Source organism: Nelumbo lutea, chromosome 6 (assembly GCF_056320005.1).
Source record: "Nelumbo lutea isolate HS-2025 chromosome 6, American lotus-T2T, whole genome shotgun sequence".
Taxonomy (NCBI): Eukaryota; Viridiplantae; Streptophyta; class Magnoliopsida; order Proteales; family Nelumbonaceae; genus Nelumbo; species Nelumbo lutea.
In genome coordinates, this window is record NC_142689.1 from 34,331,469 (window position 1) to 34,357,494 (window position 26,026).

At 34.5% G+C, this 26,026-nt stretch overlaps 1 protein-coding gene across 16 annotated transcripts; it reads left to right on the forward strand.

Annotated features, from left to right (window-relative positions):
* Positions 1-9,588: 9,588 nt before the first annotated feature.
* Positions 9,589-24,401, forward strand: LOC148848472 (type I inositol polyphosphate 5-phosphatase 2-like). 16 transcript variants are annotated; one of them, XR_016101210.1, is made up of 12 exons: positions 9,777-9,872; positions 11,843-11,931; positions 12,031-12,136; positions 12,217-12,309; positions 12,722-12,806; positions 12,936-13,040; positions 15,666-16,455; positions 16,569-16,753; positions 18,419-18,527; positions 19,050-19,198; positions 21,628-21,853; positions 22,055-22,473. XR_016101210.1 is itself a non-coding variant. In XM_088951787.1 (12 exons), exons 2-11 carry the CDS (start codon positions 11,899-11,901, stop codon positions 21,850-21,852), a joined length of 1,860 nt encoding a protein of 619 aa, XP_088807913.1. In that variant the 5' UTR covers positions 9,777-9,872; positions 11,843-11,898; the 3' UTR covers position 21,853; positions 22,055-22,473. The 16 variants fall into 16 exon arrangements, 7 of the variants coding, with proteins under 7 accessions (XP_088807909.1, XP_088807915.1, XP_088807913.1 ...); XR_016101204.1 differs by having other exon boundaries at positions 21,671-21,853; XM_088951787.1 differs by having other exon boundaries at positions 21,648-21,853.
* The last annotated feature ends 1,625 nt before the right edge of the window (positions 24,402-26,026 follow it).

Sequence of the window (26,026 nt, forward strand, 5' to 3'; positions counted from 1 at the left end):
TTAATGAAATAATCAAGAACAAAAAAAGCACCAAAAACAAATGTAAATTCCCCATTTTCTGTATTTTCTATATTTAGAAAACAGTATTCCTAATATCATTCTTAAAACATCTATATATATATATATATATATATATATATAAAGAGTCGATTGTTTTTTTTTTTTCATTTTTCTATTTTTAGGTAGGGGGAGTCGTGGGCTGCTCCATGAGAGAGTGCAATTATCTGATAAGTCCACTTCATTACGTGATGATTCTTGGGCCCTAGCTCAGCATCTCATGCTCTGTCTTTTTCACTTTGAAAGCACTCACAAATGGAAAATGGCATGTTGATACTTTAGAAAGATTGATGATGAAAGAAGGATGAATATAGAGATTTGGTAAGGATTTAAATTTCAGAGAAGGCGGTTGGACCTTCTCAGTTTCTTGTTAACATGGGCCACAACTTGCATGGATAAGATATTCTTCCAAGGAGGGTTTCTGCGTTGATTGAGCGGATTGTTTCATTGGAGGATCGGATTCAGTGAAGGGTATATTTGATCTGATTTGATAAGAAATCCAATCAATCCGAATTTGAAAAGAATCTCTCAGATTTCCAAGATTATGATTCGAATTCGAATGTTTTATTGGATATCCGATTTGATTTGGATTATAGTAAAAAAACATGGTGATATATATTATTAATATATAGTATAATAATACATTACAATATAATATAATTATATAGAATATGCATATATATATATAAGTAATATATAATATTTCATAATTAATTGATCAGATCGAATCGTGATAGATCAGATCGGAGTATATTTAAATTTGATCCTTTAACTAGATTGACTTTCTGATTCAATCCGATTTGTTAAAATCAAGGCATGTATCCAAATGTAAATCCAACTTATTTGTAGCCCTACTTGCAACATGCGATTCATGATCTCCTACCCAAAAGAACTCTATCCACTCCTACCCACAAAATGCTACTTTTGTGCATTGGAAACATCTCCCATGCATAATACCATATAAGAGCATAAGATGTTTCCTATGTGTGGCTGTGACCTCATGGGGATAGATGTAGGTATAGTTCTTGTGGGTAGGAGATCTGGACTTGCCATTGTGAAAATCCTTTCCAAAGTCCAAACGAACACATAATCTATACTATATCTCAAGTTTTTAAAATCTGACCCGGAAATGGAACCGTTCTAGCCACCAGTTTTTGGGTCAGTGGTTTGATCGTCTAGATCAAACAGTTCAAACGGTTTGAGCATCTTTCCCATTAGATTAGAATATTAGGGTAAGATGCATACTATATAAGAGAAAATAAGGGTTGAAACATGAAAGAAAATTGTTGGCTGAACTGAAAGAGTTTAGAAGAAGAAGAAGAAGAAGAAGAAGAAGAAGAAGAGGAGGAGGACTTGCAGGTTTGCAGTGGCGACGACAATGGCGAACTACAACGACAACAGTGCGGCATTATCAGTCTCAGATCTCACTCTCTCTCTCACCTTCTTGTGCAAGAAAAACAGATCTGAAATTTTTCAGATCTGAGATTTCTCAATCTCAGATCAGAGATTTGTTAATCTCTGAGATTTCTCATATATGAGATCTGAACAGCAAACCGTTGTTCGGGTCAAACGGTTTATCGGTCAAATCGTTTGGGTCAACAGTTTTTGACCAAACGCCAGGTTTGGGGTAAAACGGAACCGGTCGCTTGAATGGTTTCCGATCTGAACGGTTCGACCGTCCGGGTCAACGATGGTTCGAAAACATTGCTCTATCTATACTATATACAAAAGTGTGAATGCAATGTGAAACTTTTTTGGACTAAAATTTCTTTCTACTTCTTTGTTTAAGAAAGGGTATAAAAGCAATTTTATTACAACTTTAATGGCTACTAAATGCCCATAATTGTGTATTTAGTCCATTTTAAATGATAAGGTTGAAAATGTAACTTCAATTATTACTTCCCACATCATTTAGTCACTTCTCATTAAGTCTTATACTTAATTTATTAACTCCCATTTTCTTTTATTAAATTAGATTTGTGTCAATATTTTTAATAATATAAACCCATATATTTTAAAGCTGACCCAAAAACAAAACCATTTTTAATCCAAGTGGTGGCTAAGAAATTCAACCATCCAAATCAAATTGATCAACCTATGAACTCATAGCTAGGTATAAAATTTTTGAAATAGAAAAAAATATAGAAACTTACAAAAAATGTAAAAAAAATAGATGCATTTATGATATTTTTATTAATAAAAAAAAGTGTAATAAACAAGAATTATTTTTATTGGAATAAAAATGAAATTATTTTATTATTTGGCAAAGATTAATAGTTATTTTTTTGTAGAATATCAATAGTTCAAAATTTGGGTCAAACATGTTAACCTTTAATGTCATAAATAAGTAATAAAAGTTAATAAAATATAAAAGCTTAAAAAGAAATATTTAGGCACATGTATAATATCATATATTTATCATATTAAACAAAAAGTAAGTGTTGTGTATTAGAATTATTTTTACACACAAAAATACAAAAAAAGTTATAGAAAAATTGAACACATCTATAATTATATTTTACACTACTATTAAAAATATGAATAAAATTGTGGAACTTTATTTTGAATAAAATACTTATTTTTGAATTTGGTCCCTATTTATTTATGATGTTTAAATTGTAAATTGAACTACTACTTTTCACTCAATTCAATTCCCTCTATTTAAATCTTACATTTTTTATAAATGAATAAAAAATGATTAAATATTACAAAAAGAAGAATCTAGCTAGGCAAGTAGGCTTATTAATGATACTTGAAACTTCACAACTCGATCCGATTATCGCATATTTGGTTGAGGTGCTTATGTAATTAGATTTGGATTTGCAATCCGCATTTGATTAATAATAAAAAAACAATCAAAATATAAAAATAAAATAAAATATACATAAAGTTTATAGAAAATTTTGGATACATTATTACTATCATTATCATCATCTAGAATTATCACGCGCACACTTACTAGTATAGTGAAAAAGCTCTGGCTATTGGGAGGCTTAGGTTGTTGGAAAAGCTTTTAGACATGACACGTTACCACAAGTGTGGGGTACTAAGGAGACAAGCAGAGGGTGTGAATGGATTAATATGTCATAAGGAAGAAGCTCCCGAACAATCCGTGGGCTACGGCCCCCAACAACAAAAAAATTCTCTAATGTGGTAGCAATGTGGGTTTGAAGATACAAGATTTAAAGGCAGCTTTGACCCCACAATTCTCCACTTTTTCACCCTTCCTAAATAGGCAAAACTATTGCTTGTCATTTATTGGTGATGAAAATTTTCCTCTTTCCAATTTGAAAATGAAATTTAAAACAAAGAAAATGGTTATTTGGATGACATTCGTTGATATATATGCAAAGTTTGGAGCTTTTTTTTTTATCAATAATATACATAAAATTTTTTATTAAATATAGGAACAATAGCTTACAAAGGAAGCATTTGCAAAGGAAAAACAATTACAACACTGCTTAAAATAATTATTCCCTTCCCACCCCTTGTTTAGCGATAGCATCTACAAACGAATTTAGTAGTTCTTTTAGTCTTGATTCCCCGAGTTATCCATTCAAGCAGTTTTTTTCATTAATGATTCTCCAAAGATTACTCTTCTCCTTTTGCAGCCATCCATTAGTTTCGAGTCTCCTTCAACAATTACCTTTTGAATATTCATCTTCTTGGCCTTTTTGACCCCTTCTAACACTGTCATGACCTTAGCTCTGAGGAAGTCAACAACCCTAATAGGACCAAAATACATCGCAATTACTTTCCCCTCTTCATCTCTAAATGTTTATCCTATGCTTGAAGGCCTCAGGTTGCCTTCACTACTACCATCAAAATTCAGTTTGATGAATGTTGGAGCCGGCATGGACCAACCATTGCAAAACTCTATTGTTCATTGCTTTAATGATAGTTTCTTTACTCCTTTTCCTTCTTAAAGAAAATACAAGTTCCTTTCTTCCCAAATTGTTAAACAAATGACAGCTCTTCCACATCTCCAGAGAACTTTGCCCCTCTTCTTAGGCCACCTCAAGAATGATTAAGCAAATAAGTCACATATTCTTGGTGGAGAAATCCATATGCAATCAAACGAGAAAAGAAACCAATCTCAAATATCAGACACAAAAGGATAGGGGAATAATATATAAGTGATAGCAGCTCTCACCTTTAGCCTTATACAGGATGCACCAATTAGGGGATAAACACCATGAAGGTCTTTTCTTTTGGGGCAAATCACAAGTATTACACCTTTTCCTTCTTAGAGAAAATGCAAGTTCCTTTCTTCCCAAATTGTTCAACAAATGACAGCTCTTCCACATCTCCAGAGAACTTTACCCCTCTTCTTAGGCCACCTCAAGAATGATTAAGCAAATAAGTCACATATTCTTGATGGAGAAATCCATATGCAATCAAACAAGAAAAGAAACCAATCTCAAATATCAAACACAAAAGGATAGGGGAATAATATATAAGTGATAGCAGCTCTCACCTTTAACCTTATACAGGATGCACCAATTAGGGGATAAACACCATGAAGGTCTTTTCTTTTGGGGCAAATCACAAGTATTACACCTTTCAATGATAGCTTCCCAACAAAAAGTCCAACCCTAGGAGGAATCAACTTACCCTAGACGTCCAAGACTAGAAAGGTTAGTCTAAGATCACTAGAAGATTGAATAAAAGATTCAAAGAAGTAAGCACAAGAAAAAAAATAAAAAAACACCAAAGGAAATCAAAGTACACACTCTACTATCTTCCTTCAAGGGATTCAAAACAACCCCATTCAGGAGCTGTAGTAATGCCAATATATCACTAACTTCAGAGTCCCAAAGACATGTTCTAAGACCCAAATCCCAATCAAACCCATAACTAGACTCAAAAGGGACCAAAATGGTAGACACAAACTCCTCTTTGAACAAGGGCATAGAATACATAAAAGGAAATTATTTTTTCAAAGACACATTCCCACCCAAAGATGTTCCCAAAACTTCACTTGGTTACCAGAATAGAGGTCATATATTATAAAAGGCAGGAAGGAAAAATGACATTAATGGAACTCCATGCAGAAGAACTTGTAGCCTTGCCAAGACCCCAACATCCCAACCATCAGCCGATTGCTCATGGATATTCTTAATTACTTTAGTCCATAGTTTGTCCCTATCCCCTAACCACCTTCATAGTGGTTTTTCTAGTAAAGCCTCATTCCTCTTTTGGATATTTCTTATACCCAAACCACCTTCATCCATGCTTTTAGTGATTACCTCTCATCTAACTCTATGATCTTTTCTCTTCCCCCCCCCCCCGGTTTCCATAAAAAATCTCTTATAAAATTTTTTAAGATGTTTTTTTTTTTTTTTTTCAGATTATCCCCTAGAGGCAAACCTAGATATTTCAATGGCCATTATGAAACCCCACAGCCTAAGATCTCAACTCTCACTCTCATCTCACCCTCATCCATGTTGATTCCCACCACATAGCTCTTGTCAAAATTAATTTTCAAGTTTCACATTTTTTCAAGAAGTTGAACCACCAACTTTAAATTTCTAATCTACGTAATATCATCACCCTCATAGAAGAGAAATGTATCATCAACAAACTTTAAATTAGTGATTGATATCCTATCCCTCCCAACCCTCCATCCCCTCACCAAATTTATTAAATCAGCCCTTTACATAGTCTGCCTAGAAGTTTGGAGTTGTTGATTGCCTTAGTTTGTTTCATGGGATGCCTCATGAGTAGGGGTGGATTTGAGCTAAGTCTAGTTGAATATAAAAGGTTGAGATTTGAATTTGGAATCAAGCTCGATAGTGAGCAAAGTTTCATATAAAAAATAAAAGTTATACATATAAAAATAAGAAATTGTATGCATGCATGTATGTATGTATGTCTGTATGTATGTATGTATGTATGTAACTTTTAAGTCTAGTTGAAAACAAAAGGTTGAGATTTGAATTTGGAATCAAGCTCAAAAGTGAGCAAAGTTTCATATAAAAAATAAAAGTTATACATATAAAAATAAGAAATTGTGTATGTACGTATGTATGTATGTATGTATCTTGAACCTTTGGCTTAAATTGAGCCAAATCGAGTTTTTCACGAGTCTAGTTTGAATAACTTGTGAGAATATAGAGTTTTAAATTACTTTTAATGTTTGATGGGCTTTCTATTAATGGCATTACAAATGAAGCTCTTGAACTCTTATTTGAAATGTAAAGGATTTTGGGTTATCTAAATTGCGACTTTAAAGAATGTATTGTGTGTTTACAGTCATTGTAGGAGAGGGGTTGCAAATTCTAGATAACATAGCTAAGGTATATAATGTGGAGACTAAGGCTATTTTTGGTGATTGAGTGGTTGTTAAAATAAGCACTTGTGCACTTAAGGTTGTTTTGTGACCCACTTGCCAAATCACTTATTGTGTTTTTAAGCACTTATTGGGGTGAGAATGTTTGATGAGCTACTTTCCCCACAAGTGCTTATATTGGCATAAATGACACTTTTAGGCCTCACTTCACTCATACATATAAACAATGATTTTCACATAATTACATTATATATTTCAATGAAAACTCACCACATCACCACATCATGACACATGAGAGCCCACATGGGCCCACACGTGGAGTGTCATGTGGATAATAATAATAATAATAAATACTTCAAGAAAGCACCAATACCAATGAGAATTTAAAAAAAAATAGGATAATACATATTAATAATAATGCAATAAGTGAAATACAAAACATAAACAAATATTCATATAAAAAAATAAAGAAAAATGCAATCACAAATCAAGAATACATGTAAACATTTAACTAAATATTAATCACAACCAAAAAATAACAAAACATCACAACTATATAGACATATAAAAAATAAAGAAAAATGCAATCACAAATCAAGAAAAATATAAATATTTAACTAATTATTCATACAAAAAATCAAGAAAAATCTGTATCCAACATATTTCAGCATATTTTTTGCATGATTTTCAAGAAAGCACCAACACAAATGAGAGTTAAAAAAAATAAAATAGGATAATACATATTAATAATAATGCAATAAGTGAAATACAAAACATAAACAAATATTCATATAAAAAAATAAAGAAAAATGCAATCACAAATCAAGAATACATGTAAACATTTAACTAAATATTAATCACAACAAAAAAATAACAAAACACCACAATTATATATGCATATAAAAAATAAAGAAAAATGCAATCACAAATCAAGAAAAATATAAACATTTAACTAATTATTCATACAAAAAATCAAGAAAAATCTGTAACCCACATATTTCAGCATATTTTTTGCATGATTTTCAACAAAAACGCAAAAAAAAAAAAATTCTATTTATGCATAGGAACCATCACATAGACAATGCAAAAAAAGCATAAATATTTCAGATTTGTCACTTGAAAAATCTGGAAAAAAAATGAATCAAACAAATATTCACCCGGAAAAAACAAAAAAAATAACATCAAACATGGAGGGGAGGAATTTGAGCGAACTAACATTTGTTCATTGGCGGCAGTGGGGGTGATGCCGTTAAATCTGCGAACAGGGAGAAGAGAGAGTTTTCAGGTGTTAAAAAACCCTTCAAATCGAAAAAAATGCATAAAAAGAGTCAAAACGACAAATTGGAAGGATTACCAACCATTCTTTCGCATCGTCGTAGGGCTTCAAATAAGTTGGATAAGATCCGATTCAAAACTGATACCGATCCGTTAAGTGGTAAATTCAAATATCCCTCTTGATCCTAACCAATCGGATCAAATTGGAAAAGCCGATCCGTTAACTTAACGGATCAAATTCAGATATTGGATGATCCGATCCGTTGTGACTCAACCCGATATGTTAATTTTGAAATATTGTATATTATATATTATTTAGATATTATATATAATATAATGTATTATTTATATTACATAATATAAATGTAATTCTAATTGAATGGGATATCTGATAATACATTCAAATTCAAATCATGCTATTGAAAATCCGATGGATCCTTATTGTATTCGGATCAGTCAGATTTTCTTAACGGATCAGATCGGATATGCCCTTATTGAATCCGATCCAATCCATTTGCAGCCCTACACAGTTGATTGTCGTTGGTGGACCTGCAACTTAGTTCGCCGCCCTTTGTGTTTGTTGTGTTCAAATGGGAGAGGGAAGAAAATTCTCACGTAGGGGTGAAACTGGTATTGAAAAAATTTAGGGACTGAATCGTCCCATTCGATTTGAAAAAGCACTTCTCCAAGAAGTGCTAGAAAAGAGCAACTCTCATATCACTTTTTTTATAAGTATTTCTTGATGAATTTTTTACCAAACACACATAAATACTTTTTAACACTTAATGTATAGTCCCAACACTTAAAATAAGCACTTATTAAACAAGAGCATATTGAAATCAAACAGGCCCAAAATTTGAGCGGTGCGACTATATTGTGATTATTTAGGGTTGTGCTGAGAATTTTGAGAATGCAATTTGCTTGATTAGGAAGCTCCATTCAAACCGGATTTTGTTTTTCACTTGGGATCTCCTACCCACAAATTGTTCCCACATCCATTCCTATGGACACTACGGCCCTAGCTGGTTGTCGTCCATTGGTGAGCGAATAAGGCAGTTCATTTGGGTAATGTTTGAAACTATGTTGTTTTCTTGAAAGATGGTGTCACATCTGAATATCTGCTTTTTAAGAAAAAATCACTGTTTGGTTGGGCGTTTTCCTGAAAAAACGTTTTTTCAGATCACATCTTGTAAATTAGAAGTGAGGTATGAGAGAAGTGTGGTCCCACTTTGAGAAAACCTTTTCTCAGTTTCTTGTTTTCCCATATGGAAAAGCATGAAAAACTTTTTCTAGTTTTTCTACTGTTGCTTGATGGCAACAATATTCTAACGTAGTATTGAAAAATTCCTATGTAACAATATCCATCACAAACAAAATAAGTTTACGTCTGCCCCCATTGGTTCCCACAAGCACATCTCAAATTTCTCTATATGCATTGGTAACATCTTTCGTATTTGTCATTGGGAGACGTTTCCAATACACAGTTGGAAATACAATGTGATCTCAAATTAAAAAAAAAAATACAAAGTTTTCTTTTGGCAAAGAAATCCCAAGTCTGCATGTGGAAACAATGTAAATGAAGTATAAATCTCGATTAGGTAAATTTATACTCTGGTTCACTTTTGCCAATATTTATATGCATTGATAAATGACAAAAACCACATTTTTTAATACATATTTACATTGATAATAAGATGTAAAAATACATCAATAAAAAAGAATTAAATTTGCATTAACTGGGCATTTGATAAAAAAAGATATGTTTATTAGAATTCGTGCTTGCTTCCGTTACAATTTATATGGACCGTTAGACTCTACATATTTGCATTAACACTTGTTTGCATTGTTTCGGTAACCATTTGATCTTTAGACTCTGTATACACGTGGCTAATTTGGAAAGTCTTTAAAAATGGACGGACCGTAATCTCCACTTAATCAAAACGCGGGAGACGGAAAACAGAAATGGAATAGCAGAACAACTTCCTTTGTCTTTCTTTTCACTCTTTAACAGTAGAAATCAATGGGAGCCCAAATTTCACAGTCCGTCTCTGTGTTGTCGGTTTCCCTACTGGTGTTAGTGAGTGGACACGTCCACTTCAGAAAAAAACAGGAAAAAAAAATTAAAAAAAAACGCCCATTTCAACCTTTCCAAATCTTTCCTGTACGTCTTGCAAGCTAATTTGTTAATCTGGTGACTCTGCTGTAATCTCTGTTCTGCTGGTTCCGTCCCTTGAGGTCCACGCATATCGTAAGAGATCACTTTTTTGTTAGGGTTTTGTTCGATTCTGCAATCACTCCTTTCTTATTAAACACAATGCACCGTCTTCTGGTAGCTTGGTAGGGCTTTAGATGTTCCTTTCCAGAAAACGCCATGAAAACAGCAACGATGATCTTACCTTTTTTTGGATTAATCTATATTTGGCGTCTGAGATCAATCCATTTTTCTTTCCGATAACTAAATCTGTTTGTTCTACGAAACTTTGAGGACACGTAGGTGGTTGTGGTTTATTCAATCTTTTCCAGTCTGGTGGATCTGGAATTTTATCCTTTTTGTTTGCATAAGAACAAAGAATTTGCGATTTTGATAAGTTTCTTTTCAATTGATTTGGGTCAGTAGCTGACGCATTAACTTGGCATTTGGTACCATTTGATGGAAGATCTCATAATTTTGATGATAAATTTGCTTTTTTCCTATAATCAAGCATCAGCCTTTCTCTGCCAACGTTTTGGACTTCCAGGTAAAGGTTCTCTCTTCTGGGCTTTTTCTCTCGATTCTATTATGTTATAATTGGACTTTAGACTTTGGGTAGTGGTTGAGAAAAACCGAATACCATGGGCCAATAATACTATGATACGTCATTATTCACCTCTCGCTCTCACTGAATCTTAATCTGTCTCCACCACCATTCTTGATTGCCGTTCTGATCTGTACTACTTAGCCCGCAAATCAAAGTCAACACTCATTTGCAGAAAAGACAGACATGTATGGATCATCATTAATTAGATGATTTAAACTTATGATTGATTAAATTAAAGGAACGATGAATCGAGTAGGAGTCTTATGTAACAAAATGAATAAAAAATCCGACCAACCGACCTTCTCATTTTCTTATTCTATTTTCATGGCTGTTATCGTAGTCAGCTTCAAAACAACCTCGAGCCAAAGATTTTCTTTTCTCTTTTTTAGTATTGTAGCACCTCTTATAGTCTTTAGTGCGCAGGGTCCACACTCTGCTTTCTGTTATACTCAAAGCTGTCTCTTCTCTGTTGGTCCTGTCGCATTATTTCTACGATGGGTCGCATGATTTCCTCTTAAATTAAAAATTGATGTTTTTATTGATGTCTTTTTATTTTTCAGAAAAGAAATGTATCTCTGCAGCCTCCTGGACGTCTGTTCTCTGATCGATCTGTCCTGCAATATTTTCTTGGTGATTTACGTTTCCAGTCATCTCTTTGACTCGAGCCCATCATTTTAGCTTCAAAAGCTGGATGCTTTAGTGGTCACGTTCCAGGTTTCTAGGTGTTTATCTTGGTGGGTCATGGCGATTTTGGTTAAACAATAGGACAAACGGTATCATAATACGTTTATTTGATAATATCTTGATATCTAGTCTTAATCGATCTTTTTTGTTTTATCACTTTCTGTGCGTCTAATCTTTGAATTCGTGTTCGTGGTGGGGAATGGCTCTCGAGTAAGCAGTTGCCTTAATTGGAATTCAATTGTTACGAGGACGCAATTTATATATAATGCCCAGAGTTTGGTCTTCTCTTTCCTGAGAGTCGGTTATGATTCCTCTTATTTTCCGTGGTTGAATTATGGAGCTGGTTCATTTTCTTTTCTAACAAATCTGGAGATGGGTCCTCCTACCCAGTACCCACTCTGCTTAGCTGAAGTGGTGTTCGTAGCAACAAAAGATGATGATTTTCTGATAGTGAAGAGACCTTCGCACTTTTATTATTATTGTGTTTTTTCTTGAATTCCTGAACAGTTCTATTTTTCAAGTTGGAAAAACGACGTGCTGGGAGGACCATTGAGCACTCTTTCCAACTTGAGGTCATGGGTGTCTCTTCAACAAGGTCAAACTTTTTCTGTCCCATCTATTTGGTCCTATTAATCTTCTGTCTTAAGCACCGACGAAGCCGAACTGTTAAGTTGTCAATTGTTCCATTTGACTGCAAGATAAGTGACTGCTACATACCTTTTTAAATTCGGAACAGTTTTTTCTGCCTTCGTTGTTTGGGTTTCTGAAGCAGTACAGAGTTTTGATCTATAGATGACGAGAACAAGAAGAGGGAAGCGTTCAGAGGTACGCACTATGTGCTTTGATTCTTAATCATCTGTCTTTATTTTGTGGTCAAATTTGTGATTGTTCGTAGTTTAATTGGGCATATGTGCATGCATTCAGTCCTTTTGGCGTTCCATTGTAATGACGAAATGGTTAAATATTAAGCCCAAGGTGCATGAATTCAGTGAAGATGAGGTTGATACTGACGTCGAGAGTGAGGATGATGGTAAGGATTTTAGCTCTTGATCAGCAGAAGTAAATTGTAAATTGTCTACCATTGATCTTATTCATTTCTCTTCCATCCAGTGTGCTCTCTTACAGATGCAAAAGACGACATGGGTGGGGATCATGCTTGCAGGATCCAGGGGAACCAATCCATATGCCCAAAGCAAGCTTCAGGTAACTGTGAACTTATTTCAACATTTTCTTTCTTCATTCGTGGATGAAACCTGCTTATTTCACTGTCATTCAGTCTTGAAACACTACCAATTTAATCTTTTGTCAAGTATAATATCTAATTGATTTTCATTTGCACATTTGTTTGATAAATAGTAGGTTATATGAATAGTGCCTTCTTTTCCTTTCTTCATATTATTCCTTGCAACCCAGTATCAATACTTTCAATAAAGATTGTATCAGCCAACATTTGAATGATGTAACTATCATTTAATTATATGCAGGCATTTTGAAACTTCTTAAGTGCAAAGGCACTGTATATTTTCTTCCACTTCTTTTCTCTTTTTTGTTTTCAATGTATTAACTTGTTCATCCCGAATTTTTCAATCTTGCTGCTTTATGTTTGATTTTTTAGGACCTTCAAAGCCTTATCTGGTGAAGCATAGGAGAGGAAAATCAGAAACTCTAAGAGTCCAGTACATAAATAGAAAGGATTTGAGGTTTGGCTGTATACCATGTTATTTGTAGTTTATTTTTTTCTTTCTTCAAAGATATGGAACTTATGGTCTGAACTTCAAATTGATATGTTGGTCTTGCTGAATTCTTCAATAAGATATGTGGTTTTGTAGAGTGATGGTAGGCACATGGAATGTTGCGGGAAGACTTCCATATGATGGTCTTGAGATTGAAGAATGGCTTTCTATGGAAGAACCAGCGGATATGTACATTCTTGGGTGGTTACTTTTCCTCAACTCAGTGGATTCTTTAAATTTCTCCAAATCTTATTGTCACCTTGTCACCTATTTTTTTTTTTTTCGAAAATACCTTGTCACCTATTTTAAATTTCTCCAAATAAGCTTTTGCAAGCATTTACTGTTGGATGCATAAATAAATAAATGTAAGGAGTAAAGTACATGGGGGGGGGGGGGGGGCAGCAAATTTGTTTGCTTTCTTTAGAAGCATTTCCTTTTAAGCTTTTCAAGACAAGTCAACCTCACAACTATACATATGGTGGATGGGAAAAATGCATACCCACTTTTAGACACAAAAGTAGAAAAAGATAACTATTTCTTTTTCGCTTCAAAGCAAAAACTTATCCACAATACCCCAAGGCTCCAATGCCACCACTTATGGAACACATGGCCTTATATGGACATTCCCTTCAAAAGTGGTTCACTCAGATTCCTGTCAGCAAAATATTTAATTTTCAGAACGAATGGATCTATACATCTAAAGACTAAGATAGCCCTGTTAATTTATTTCACTATTTTCTTCTTTACATGCTTGAGCCATCTCAGACTTGTTCACCTAGCATTGCTCTACTTATGAAACTTCAGAATTTGTAATGGATGTAGGTGGTATCAATTACAATGTGAAGCAATACCTCAGTGCTGCCCCAATCATTAGCCTTAATAGGTTTTGCAAAAGAGGGAAAATAAAAAAGAATTTGCTCTCATTGTACCACAAATATCCACAATTTGTATATCAAAGTTTACAGACTAAAAGGATATATGGATGCTAGCTGGAATGAATTAAAATTGATTGTGGTTTTCTATTCCATTTGAAAGCAAAAATTCCCTATCCAATTTCTGTATGCTAAGATAGAAATGATGTCATTTAAGGATTTCAAGAATCCTCCTATTATCTTGGCTGCTAACTTACGTGATGTTTGGTACCATTGATGTTTTTTCCTGAAACCTTTTGGGTTAATCAATACAAATTGGCGAGAGATATGTCTTGTCACATCACGTATGAGAGTCATTTCAGCTAGAATGACCCCCTCCCCCCCACCCCAACGTAGGAAGAAGCATTAAATTGGCAATTCTACAAACATCTTCCCATGCATGCATTTTCATGTTATGCCTCTTTCAACTTTCAACTATGAACAGCCTCAAATAACAGTTGTATGCCCAAGTGCTTCAGGTAGAAACAGCAATGCTACCAAACACAACCTTAGTCTTATATGAGGAGTGGGAGATACATCCACCATCTCCCATCCCCCACCTTTTCTTCATTATACTTTATCTCATCATCAAATCATTTGAACTTAGCTTCATGTCAAATATGTTGTATATCCTGTGTATCTTATGTTTTTTCTTCCCTTCCTCTTCTGGATATTTCTTCGCTCTATTTCGTTGATTATTAAACATCTTTTGATGTTATCGATAAAAAAGAAGAGGGCTTAAAAATTCAGAGCTTGATTCTTATCTGGCAACAATTAAATAAATAAATAAGAACAAAAACATTATAGGGGTGTTCTCTAAAAGAACTGTTGCTCATGACCTTGCATGGCAACTGGCATAGAAGAAACATCACTCTTTCTTACAATGAGAAATGGGAACATTTTACTCAGTTGGCATGCCCAAGATTTCCAATTATGGGTGGTGTAGCAGGATAGCAGCTAAATATTACTCTCTCTCTCTCTCCCCTTTACAAGTTCTTTTTGGTTTGTTTGACAACTGGATGTAGTAAGTCATTCTTTTTTTTTTCACATTAATCTCCATGGAGAGATATACATTAATGCAGTGTTAAGGCTTTGAGATCCTTGTTGAAAACTCCATGTCAGAATTTGCCAGGGTTGTGAATACCCTCAAACAAGTTCTTTCCGTGTTCTTTGTCCTTTTTTTTGTACCTCTATACCATGTACAGCTGCTTGTCCTGTTCCTTGCCTGCATTAAGAAATTAAATTATAGCTAATTATTTTTTATTATCAAAATGAAGTCAGTCGTAACAGAATTCATTATTTTTGTGTCCTCAAAGACCAAGATACTGATATTTTTTGTGCCAAAAAATTGTTCAATATTAAAACAAGGGTTCATGTGGCATCATCCTCAGTAGGGTGTTAAAAACCGGGAGACATGTTTTGATCTATAACCATTTTTTATATTTAGGTCTTCTGAATCTATTATAGGGACCATTGCTTGGTGAAATGGTAAATTCTCAGGCTGACAAGCTTGAGAATTTGGGTTTGAGACTTTGAGTCAGAGAGAGTGGATACTTTGTGCCTAAAAAAAAGCCAAAGGTTAGGTTCATTTCCGGTCTATCCCTCCCAAAATACTGAGTAGTCAGGACCATCATTGGCTGCCTGCACTTTTCTTGAATGTCCAATGCCCTATTGATCATGGTCAAAGTTTACCACACCAAATTGATTCAGAACCTCTTTCTCTCTGTTATTTAGTCATTGAGGAAGGGATACTTAGAGATTTGCAGTTTTTAATTTTTTTATTTGAGTCCCAATTGGATATATATCCAAACATCTGTTTCACTCTAGATTCCATTTATGTAGTTATTTTTCATTGGATAATAAGAGTGTTGAACATTTCATGTTTCTTGACATTGCACTTCAATCATCTCTGTAGTTTCCAAGAAGTGGTGCCTCTGAATGCTGGTAATGTACTAGGAGCAGAGGATAGCAGCCCAGTTTGGAAATGGGAGACAATCATCCGCAGAACTCTAAATAAATCTTTGGAATTTGGGACAAAATGTAAAAGTTATAGTGCTCCACCATCTCCAGTATTGAGGACATCTGCTGCAGCCGCTGCTAATGTACTTGCAAATGAGACAGATACTCCTAAAGGAGAGACAGTGAATAAGGAGCCACTGGGGCTTGCTGATCGTCCTGGCTTGGGAAGAAAAGAACTGAATAAAGTGAGAAGTAAAGCGAGACTAGATTGGCCTGAACATTCATTAGATTTGACTCCACAAGCTTTCCCTTCTACCAAAGGAATGCGAAGAGTCCTCAGTAGTTCTGCAAGAATTGGCTTTGATTGGATGGAGAAGCCTCTAGTTTTCACAAAAGAAGATTTAGAGTTGGGTGGTGGATTGAAACGAGTGTACCATAGTTCTGGAAACCTAGGAATGATGTGGATGGAGCAACAGGATCGTTCTGAAATACTTGAGTCATTTTCTGAAGTTTCTGACTTGTCTGAAGAGGAGGGAGATTCCTTTTTTGAAACAGAAAATGGAAATGGTGAAATTGGACATAAACAAGAAAGTGTGAAGATCCATTCCAAATATGCACGCATTGTAAGCAAACAGATGGTGGGAATATATGTATCAGTTTGGGTTCATAGAAGGTTTAGGAGGCATATAAACAACTTGACAGTTTCTCCAGTTGGAGTTGGGATAATGGGCTACATGGGAAACAAGGTCTCCTGTGATCTTTCATTTTAAATGATGAAGGCATCTTTTAGTGATGTCTTTATGTAAGTAGTATTGACTTTTCTGGGTGTCTAATTGAAATTTTGTGGTTGGTAATGCAGGGATCTATTTCTGTCAGCTTGTCTGTTTTCCAATCACGGCTGTGCTTTGTCTGCTCACATCTAACATCTGGTCAGAAGGAGGGGGATGAACAGAGGCGTAACTCTGATGTGTATGAGATCTTACGACGCACCCAGTTTTCATCTTCCTTCAATGTCATTCAACCACTGACCATTCCATCACATGAGTAAGTATTTTCCTGACATTAGAATTTTCAGTTTTTTCAGAATCCACTCCATGATATTCATATGAAAACGATTATTTTGTTCAGAAATTTTGTTGCTTATTTAGATTTTACTGTGTTCATGTTTCTACTATTATCATGTATTATGTTATTTGAAATAAAGTAAAGAAGAATAATCACTTAAATATTTCAACGAACCTTTGAGGCCTCTCTATGTGAAGGAGATTTCCTAGTTTCCTGAAAGACATCTTGGTATCTTTTATTAAGGAAGATAATGAGTGTTTGATTATCAATTTACCTGATACACCTTATGCAATTAGTCAGGCCTGGAGTATACATGTTTTACTTTATCAGTAATCTTTTTCTTTTTTGGTAGAAAACTCTATCTTTAATCAGGTCTACTTATTTCAATGCATTGATATTCATTTGGGAATTGGGTCTTATTTGGCCTGAGTAGTGAATAGAAGGCATCATCATCATTGACCTCATTCTACCTAATTGAGGATGGCAATGCGAGTTATTTTCTGCCCTACTGCTCTATTACCATTTTTTTTTTTTTTGATTGTTAACATCATATTTTCTTTTGAATAATGAACTAGTAATCCTTTTTGTTTCCATTTCTTTAATGAAGTTGATTTTTTTCTTTTCTTGATACTTTGAAAGAGTGACTAATTAGGCACTCTTCAATTTGGTGGTTGAGTCCCAAATCCTATGCCATGACCTGGATTAGGACCTAGACTGAAAGTATGAATTTAGTTTCTGCCTATCTGGACCTGACATAACATTCCTGTATTTTTTTTAGTTCGTGAACTTGTATTATTGTTAATTAATTAAGTTTAATAGGATGCATTTGGTCTTAGAAATTCTCCATTCAATGAGTAGTGTTATGATCTATATCTGATAGTTGCTTTTTATTGCTGAATTCCTTAATAGTAGCAAATTTGTAGTTTTTGTCAGTTTTCAGCTAGAAACTAACTCATGAGGATCAGCCTGTGAGCACAAGAAGCTGAAAATAAAAAGGGGATTATGCAGAAAACTGCTGAGAACTGTTTTGTATTGCTGATTTGGGGAGATAAATAGGCAGTTAGGACCATTACATGATAGACCTAACCTTCCACATTTCCTTGCACAAAGTCGCCACTTCCAGACTTAAACCCATGTTCTGATACTTTTCATCTCTAGATATTATATTTGCACCAAGCAGTGGCACCTAGATGGATAGGCAGTTAGACATTTTATTTTTGAATTCCATAGTAATTGTAAGTAAATATTTTCATAAGTTGAGTCAAAGCTTTCTGTTAAAGAATGGGCCAGCACATCATATGTCCTCATCATATTTAAAGTTCAAATGTAAACACGTTCTTATTTAACTGCTTACAAAAATTGCAATTTTGACTTGGTTAGAAAGGCTTGAGAAACCTTTTGATATCGAAGGAGATAATCAGATGCTTCATTTGATTGATTAGAAGCAGATAAAGAGCATTAGGATGAAATGTTTAGAACTGATTAAAGGGTCATCACCTAAGAATTTGTGCAAAAGATGAGTTCAATTTGATGGTCTGTCCCTTTTATCACTCTTGTAAGGAGGATTGTTTCTTTCTTTTTTTCTAAATAATACACATTTGATTTGGTCATGAATGTCTGATGGGTTTTATATATGATGAACAGTCAAATTTTCTGGTTTGGAGATTTGAATTACCGTCTAAATATGTTGGATACTGAGGTGAGAAAGCTCGTGGCTAGGAAACAATGGGTTGTGCTTATCAACAACGATCAGGTAAGACAAGTAGCATATTACTTTTTTTATTGTTGCAAAATCTGGTATGACTTGACTGAACCATCTGAATATTCCAATCTGAAATGTCTAAGAACACTTTTGTTCCCTTTCTCTAACCTTGTGATATATTGGGTTTTGGCTTCATTTACCTAAAACTTGGAGTGAGAATAATTAAAATGGATCTTTTGTAATATTGGATGAGTGGAGTAGCAATGGGGAGTGTGACTATGCTGGGCTCAGTCTTAGAATTAGTGGAGCATAAAGCACTCATTAGTTCATGGGGAAAGCTATCAAGTAAGACGTATGTGTCTTTATGCAGTCAAATACTACCATTATATAGAATTCAGTGTCAACTACACACAAACCTAACTATTTTAGGTCATATAATGTCCTTGATTAATACTTTCAGTCCATGCTACCAACTACGTGGTTTGATTTCCTTGTTTAATCTCTATGTATTTTCATCAGTGGTACATTTTGATTGTGAAAAGAAAGTTGATAAGATCATGTTGAATGTGACAGCTAGTCAAAGAACTTCGCAGTGGGCATGCTTTTGATGGATGGAAGGAAGGGGTGATAGACTTTCCACCCACTTATAAGTATGAGTTTGACTCAGATAGATATGTTGGAGAAAACCCAAAAGAAGGAGAGAAGAAGAGATCCCCTGCATGGTAAGGACAGTTTTTTTTTTTTTTCTTAAAGAGGTTTTATGCTTTAACTAGTGCACATGTTAATGAGATATATTAGAGAAAATAAAGTAGCTTATAGCTAGTGGAGAAGAAAAACCATCCATGCCTGGCTGCATTAAGTGATGTTCTACGTACTGTTTTTGTTAGATGTGTTATCATTATTGAGTTTCTATGGATCCTTGAACTAAATGGCAACAATATGCTAGACAAAAACTATAGTACCAATTCCTACCATTGACATAGTATCTTGTAGAAATGTAGTTTTACAATGATTAGGAGGATTTTTTAATTATGGAGCTCATGATGCAGACATAAGGAAAGAATCCATTGAGACAGGAATTAGTTTTCTCCCAATTTCTCATCTATAGGTGATGTAGGAGCTGAAGAGTCAAAATTGGAATTTTATGTATTTCTGTATTTTTGGACAGTAGGGGTATTTTTGCCATTTTGCAATTTTCTGTGGGGCCCAATAGTAGTGTTTAATTTTTATATTTATAGTTTGTTTATGTTCAGAATTTCAGAGTCATTGCATGGGTAGGATTAGAGTTATTGAGTCTCCTTTGAATTGAAATAGGATATGACAGCTTAGTTTGAGTCCTACTAGGATTAGAGTCTAACAGTTTGACTCCTAAGACTATTATGAGTCTAACAGTTTGACTCCTAGGATTATTATGAGTTTAGAGTCTGTAAATATGCATGGACGTTTTACACAAAGGCAATGAAGTTTATTGAGTTTTCTTCAGCTTATGCTAGCTATGGTGAGTGATTCCCATGCCCTAGAGTGATTCTAGGCACCCTGTGAGTGATTCCAGGTATTTTCTCTCTTCTTTCTCTCCCTATTTTCTCTCTTATTTCTTCAAGAAGCCATTACATCCATCAACAGCCATAAAATTCTGATCCAAGAAGACCATTCAACATCCTCTAAGGACTAGAATTGAGCTGGTCCTACATCAATAGGTAATTTTGTATTTTTTTGTGATTTGTTTTTTTTTTTTTTAATTTTTGAGTTTTTAAAATTTATTTCTAGTTTTTAGTGTCTTAAGAGTAGGGCTAATAATTTTGAAGGATCAATTTATTTTATTGTCTTACTAGAGAGTTTTTGAAAATTTGAAAAGTTGAAAATGTAATCATGTCAATTTTCTTTTGCTTTATTTTTCAGGGGTCAAAACTTGTCCATTTTAGATGTTTTTGTGTCATTTGATAGATAATTGAGTTATTTTATCCAGCAAGAGTAAGATCTTGTAAATCTTATGTGTTTTAAGGGAGTTATGGTCATTGTAGTGATAGAGGGTCAGTTTGTGACAGAATTTGAGTCTTTCTTTTACTTTGTGTCAGCCTTGGATATGTTTTCATTTTGTATAGTTGTAATAGGATTAGGAAAATGTCATTGAAGTTATAGAGCCATTATTTTGGTGCCCATATTGGTTACCTATTGGGTTGTCTTACTTTTTAAGAATTGACGGTTTTTTTGGTTGGTTTTTAGTCTAAATTAGAGTCTGTAAAGGGAGATACAAAGCCTCATGTTTAGTCTATAAATAGAGTATTGTAATTGAATTTGCAGAGTTAGTTTAATGAAATAAAAGTTCATCTTGTAGTTTCCTATGGGTAATAGTGTGTTATATTTTTATCTCATTCTCTTCTGAATTTATTTTCTAGTTTTTAGTGTTTTAAGAGTAGGGCTAATCATTCAAATGTTCAATTGACTTTATAGTCTTACTAGAGAATTTCTGAAAATTTGAAATGTTGAAGTTTTTGGATATTGTATGTAGAACTTAGTAAAAAGAGAGAACTATATATTCAAAACTTTAGGCTCAGTTTGGAATTGGAAGGAGTACAAAAGCAAATATATACAATGCAAAACCTTATATTTTATATTATTTTGTACGTATTTATACTGTACATATTTGTATTTGTACTCTTTCCAAACTGAGCTTTAACTTCAGATGCAGAAATTCTTCCATGATCATGTGCATAGAAAACCATCAACAGCGCCTGTAAGAAAAGTGATTTATTGCAGGTTTAAGGGGCTAGAAGGGCTAAGGGTAGACCAAAAGGGACATGGGTAGAATTAGTAAGAAATGATTTAAACACCAATAATTTAACAATGATATGACATTGGATGGAACGGAATGGTGAAACAGGATTCATGTAGCTGACCGGTTGTAGTTGGGATAAGGTTTGGGTGATGATAATGGTGATGCATAAATTCTTCACATAGGATCACTTCTCTTTGTTTGTGTTAACAAGCTGCTGAAACTGTCCTAATATATCCCTTTTACCTTTGATTTCCTGTTATTGCAAAGTGTAGATAAAAAGAAGATAGTGGCATGGTTATTATCATTTTTTCTTTTAGGCTGGGCACGACCAGCACCATCAAATAAAAAATTTGCATTTTTGTGTACATGGGACAGACTTTTTTGTCAGCATGTAGGTGTGATCGCATTCTGTGGTTAGGGAAAGGCATCAAACAGCTTTCATACAAGCGAGCTGAAATAAGGCTCTCAGATCATCGTCCTGTTAGCTCAATCTTCTTGGTTGAGGTTGAAGTCTTTGACCATCAGAAGCTCCAGAGGACTCTAAATTTTACTAATGCCACAGTACATCCTGAAAGCTTCTCTGAGGAAGATGTTAATTGAGGTAATTAAATATCCATGTTCACAATACCACTTTTAGTACTTTATTTGGGTATTTAAAATTATAATTATTTTACTTGAGCTCTTGAGAGGGCTTGACTCAATTTACATAGAGTGGTAAGGAAAAATAAAATAAAAAAAATGACCAAGCAAGGATTCAATTAGATCTACATCTTAGGAATATTGATCTTGATGTTCATAACAGGTTCCATCACAGATCGTGATTTAGTGCAGGGTGAGTAACTGTAGGAAAGAAGATTTCTGGTGACTGGAAGTCTGGAACAACTTGATGACATACTGGTTGTGTTTGGTGAGTGTTGAAATCAGCAGACACAACTAATGTGATTTTATTGAAGGTCACACTTTTGGAACATTGTTACATAGACACAGACATGAGAATCAGAATCTGACATGTGTCCAGGATTCTGACTTAGTGAACCCAAAAAAGCAGGAATGGTGGACATATATCACATAAATAATATTGTATTAAATATTATGGTTTTTAATGTCATTCTTAAAATTCGTAGAACTAGACAATAATAACAGCTTAAATTGTTATATTACAATTTACAAATTAAACTCGTCTTTGCTTATTTTCTATGTAGCTACATCAGTTGCTTTCAAGTGTTTTCATAAGCTCAATGTTAATTGGGAAAGATCCAATAAAACCATGGGGCATTGTAAATTGAGAAAATGCAAGTACTAGAGCCTCCTATTGGACAGCTTAAATGGTAGGACCACTATTACATAGAGGTGTTCAAAATTTAAAGTGAGGAGGATTCATAATTTTGAGAGATGTTGATGTGGCAGGCAATTTAGAAAATCTTATAATTCACACTATTGCATAGAGCTGGGTCTGACACATGGTTTAGAGAGTCTGACAAAATTTGACTCCCAAGTCCCCTCCAAAAGTAGATTAATGACAACTGAGGAAAGATTAAGGATGTCCTGAAAGCAAGTCAAGCTTGGAGAGGACAACTGAGGAACGATTAAGGATGTCAAGCTAGTCAATCCAAATTTCCTTGATCTAATATAACCACACATACTTTTATGCATCCTTCATCCAAAATAATGACTGAAAGTGGTTGTTATGTTTGAGTGATTGAATATATGTTCATTATTCATTTGGTAAATGTTTCACAATATAATATTTTCCTTTTAATGGAAAAGACACAATGACAGAAGAGAAGGGGGAAAGGAAAAGAGGAGTAAAATAATCTTGAATATTTATTTTTATTCTAGTGTTTTTCATGAAATATGTATTAAATTTCTATTTTTTTGTGGCTTCTGCATCTTGGCCTTTTAGGTTGTCTTTGAAATTTGAATGTTATGCTGTTAGTAGCATATAATGTTTGGATGTGGTTGAGGAAAAAGACTGCATGAAAAAACTCTTGCTGACAAAAGTCTTCAGGGACCAAGTAAGTGGTAGTAATAATGGGAAAAAGTAGCAGCAATAATAATAGGATCAAGAAGATAACTATGATAAGAATAGCAACAGTAATACTAACAAAAAGAAGAATAATAATGGTAAGAACAACATTGAGCTTCGGTAGTGGCTACACAGAAAGTTCCAACAAAAATTGCACTATGGTGCATTTCTGACTTGTATCCATGTGGATGAGTGATTTAAGATCAGTTTCATTGTGGTTGTAATTGTTCGCTCGATGAATCTCATTTAGTTTCTCCTACTTAAAATTTAAAAAAAGTGAATGAATGAATAATTGCAACCTTCTGAAATATGTTGGTTAATGATCATCTCAAGGGATTAATTTTATCTGACGATCTCATAATACAGAACAATTAATACCATCTTCTCCATACATCATTGTTGTCAATTTGTTATAGTAACTACCATACAGAAGACTTTGTATAACTATCCTTAACCAAAATTAAAATAACAAACCAATGACCATTTGTTAACGGCTGAGGTGGTTAAACTGAATGACTTGTTACTTTGTCTTTTAGTGGATAAAATATTCAGGTGCAACCCAACTTCAGCTTCGTCCATTAAGAGATTACAGCCTCCTTCATAACTTATTCACTAAAAGACAAAGCAATACGTTATTCAGTTTATCCATTTCAGCTGTTATCAAATGGCCCCCAAGTCTTAGTATACATATCATTTGTGCAAGGAGAACTTGAGGAAGGTAATTTGAAGTCCTGATGACATTGGAAGAAAATCTCCATGCATAGTGTTTTCAAATTCTGACTAGATTTCCTTCTCTATGCCATTTGGTGATGTGGCTACAAGACACTAATCAGCAAGCTCTGCAAGGAAGCATTATCAAATGACATCAATTTATGTACTCATGAGAGGAATCCAAGTAATGCAAGGAGTTTTGGCCTGCTTTATTAGTAAGGAATATTTCATACTTTTAGGTAAGGAATCGAAGTTTTATTCCTAAATGATAAAATGTATAGAGAAAAACAAAATCTCCTCTGTAAATATGTGGATGTATTGTGTTTGGGTTGGATAATCATGATTTTGTACAATCAGTTTTTCTGTTCTAGAGGAAGAAGACATTGCAACCATTTAGGGAAGTGTTTTGCTACTATCCTTTGATGACAGGTAGGCTCCCTGATGTCAAGCATATGATCTACTTTATTCTCTCTAATATATTTTCGTTTACTATGGAGGAAAGTTTGATGCATTTCAAAAGAGATGTGCTTGAGGATTAACCTAAAAGGGGGAATAAAGAAGTGAGCACAAAGTTGATTTCGAACAGAAAGATCACACCCTCACTGGGTGATCATTGATAGTATTTATAGCTGTTTTGATATGGTTATCATGTACAAGGGTAAATACAAGTGGAGATCGGATTGGTTAGGAATTTTGTCTTATCTTGATTAGTCACAAAAGATGATGTTTATTTGGGTTAGCTGGCGTATGGATGAGGTTTATCTTGGATAGCCAGTGTGTGGGTCAACGCATGGGCCTGAGGAGTGGGCTCACTATCATCCCTCCTCAAGCTGGACAGGAGTGTGCATACGTGCAGCTTGTGAAGAAGATGAAGCAGACGGGCAATTGGCAGACTTTTGGTGAAGAGATTTGCTAGTTAATCATGAGATGGCACGTGACGGATGGTGTGTCTGGAAGCGTGTCGTTAAACACTTCGGAACACCAGTTTAACCATTTATAATTTTTACCATTTCTTAAACAACTACTAACATAGTAAAGGGTTGGGAATGGGTCGTATGGGAAGTGAGGGAAAAATTAATATACACTCAAATCCGGACAAGATAACACAAGAGGGAAGTGTAGAAATATAAGAATTAATTAATTAAACTGAGAAGAATATAGAATCCAAATAGTATTGAAAGTTACAAGTGCAAAAGCATAAATAAATACAGAAATAAATTAACAAAAGAAATGAAATAAAAATCTATAATCCGACTAGAGGTAGCAGTCTCCGGATCGCTCATTTGACCCTCAAACTTCTCGAGCTAGGCCTTCCTCTTACCTGGCCGAATTGCAGATTTGCAGAAAATAAAATGAATATCAAATGGAATAATAATAATTTGCATAAAGTAAATAACGAAACTAGAATTGAAAGAACATAAATTAAAACTAAAATAAAGTAAAAGTGGTTGGGATCCGATTCCAGAGGTGGCAGTAGTGGTGTTGGCAAATCGCAAGTAGGAACCCCTCTTGCCTGGGCGTCCTCTTCTTCCTCTACCCTTAAACTTCTCAAGATCAGCCTTCCGTCTTACCTAGGGGTAGAATCCAACCCTTTCTCAGGAGCCTTAGGGTCCTTTTTATAGTGAATGGTGGACATAACTGAAAATAGGGAGAAATATGGGGGGCAGCAGTTGGAATTTAGCAAAGTTAGGGACGCCCTAGGCTTTCTAATGGATGGCTAAGATGGTTTTGGGGTGATCCTATGGCTGAAAATAAAAAGAGAGGATGCCCAATATTATGTAGGACTGAGATTTGGGCACCCAGAAATGGTGGATGTAGATTAGAACATATAGGGTTGAAGGGTTAAGATTAAAAGAATAGGTGGTGCCCTAGATTGAATGGTTGGGATATAAGATGGAGGCAGTGGCTGAGATTTAATGGTGGGGAGCTGAATGGTGAGGATTAGCAAAATAGGTGGCGTCTTAGGGTTTAAAAGCTATAAAGGAGAGCCCTAAAATGAGTGGTTGAGATTAAAAGATGTGAAAGGTGGAGATTGAA

Excerpts from the sequence above, each read along its gene's own strand:
- LOC148848472 (XM_088951783.1), top strand. The coding sequence starts at position 11,899 with ATGACGAGAACAAGAAGAGGGAAGCGTTCAGAG. Across the intron at positions 13,041-15,665 it reads GCGGATATGTACATTCTTGG|TTTCCAAGAAGTGGTGCCTC; the intron begins GTGGTTACTTTT and ends TCATCTCTGTAG. Across the intron at positions 19,199-21,647 it reads AAGAAGAGATCCCCTGCATG|GTGTGATCGCATTCTGTGGT; the intron begins GTAAGGACAGTT and ends GTCAGCATGTAG.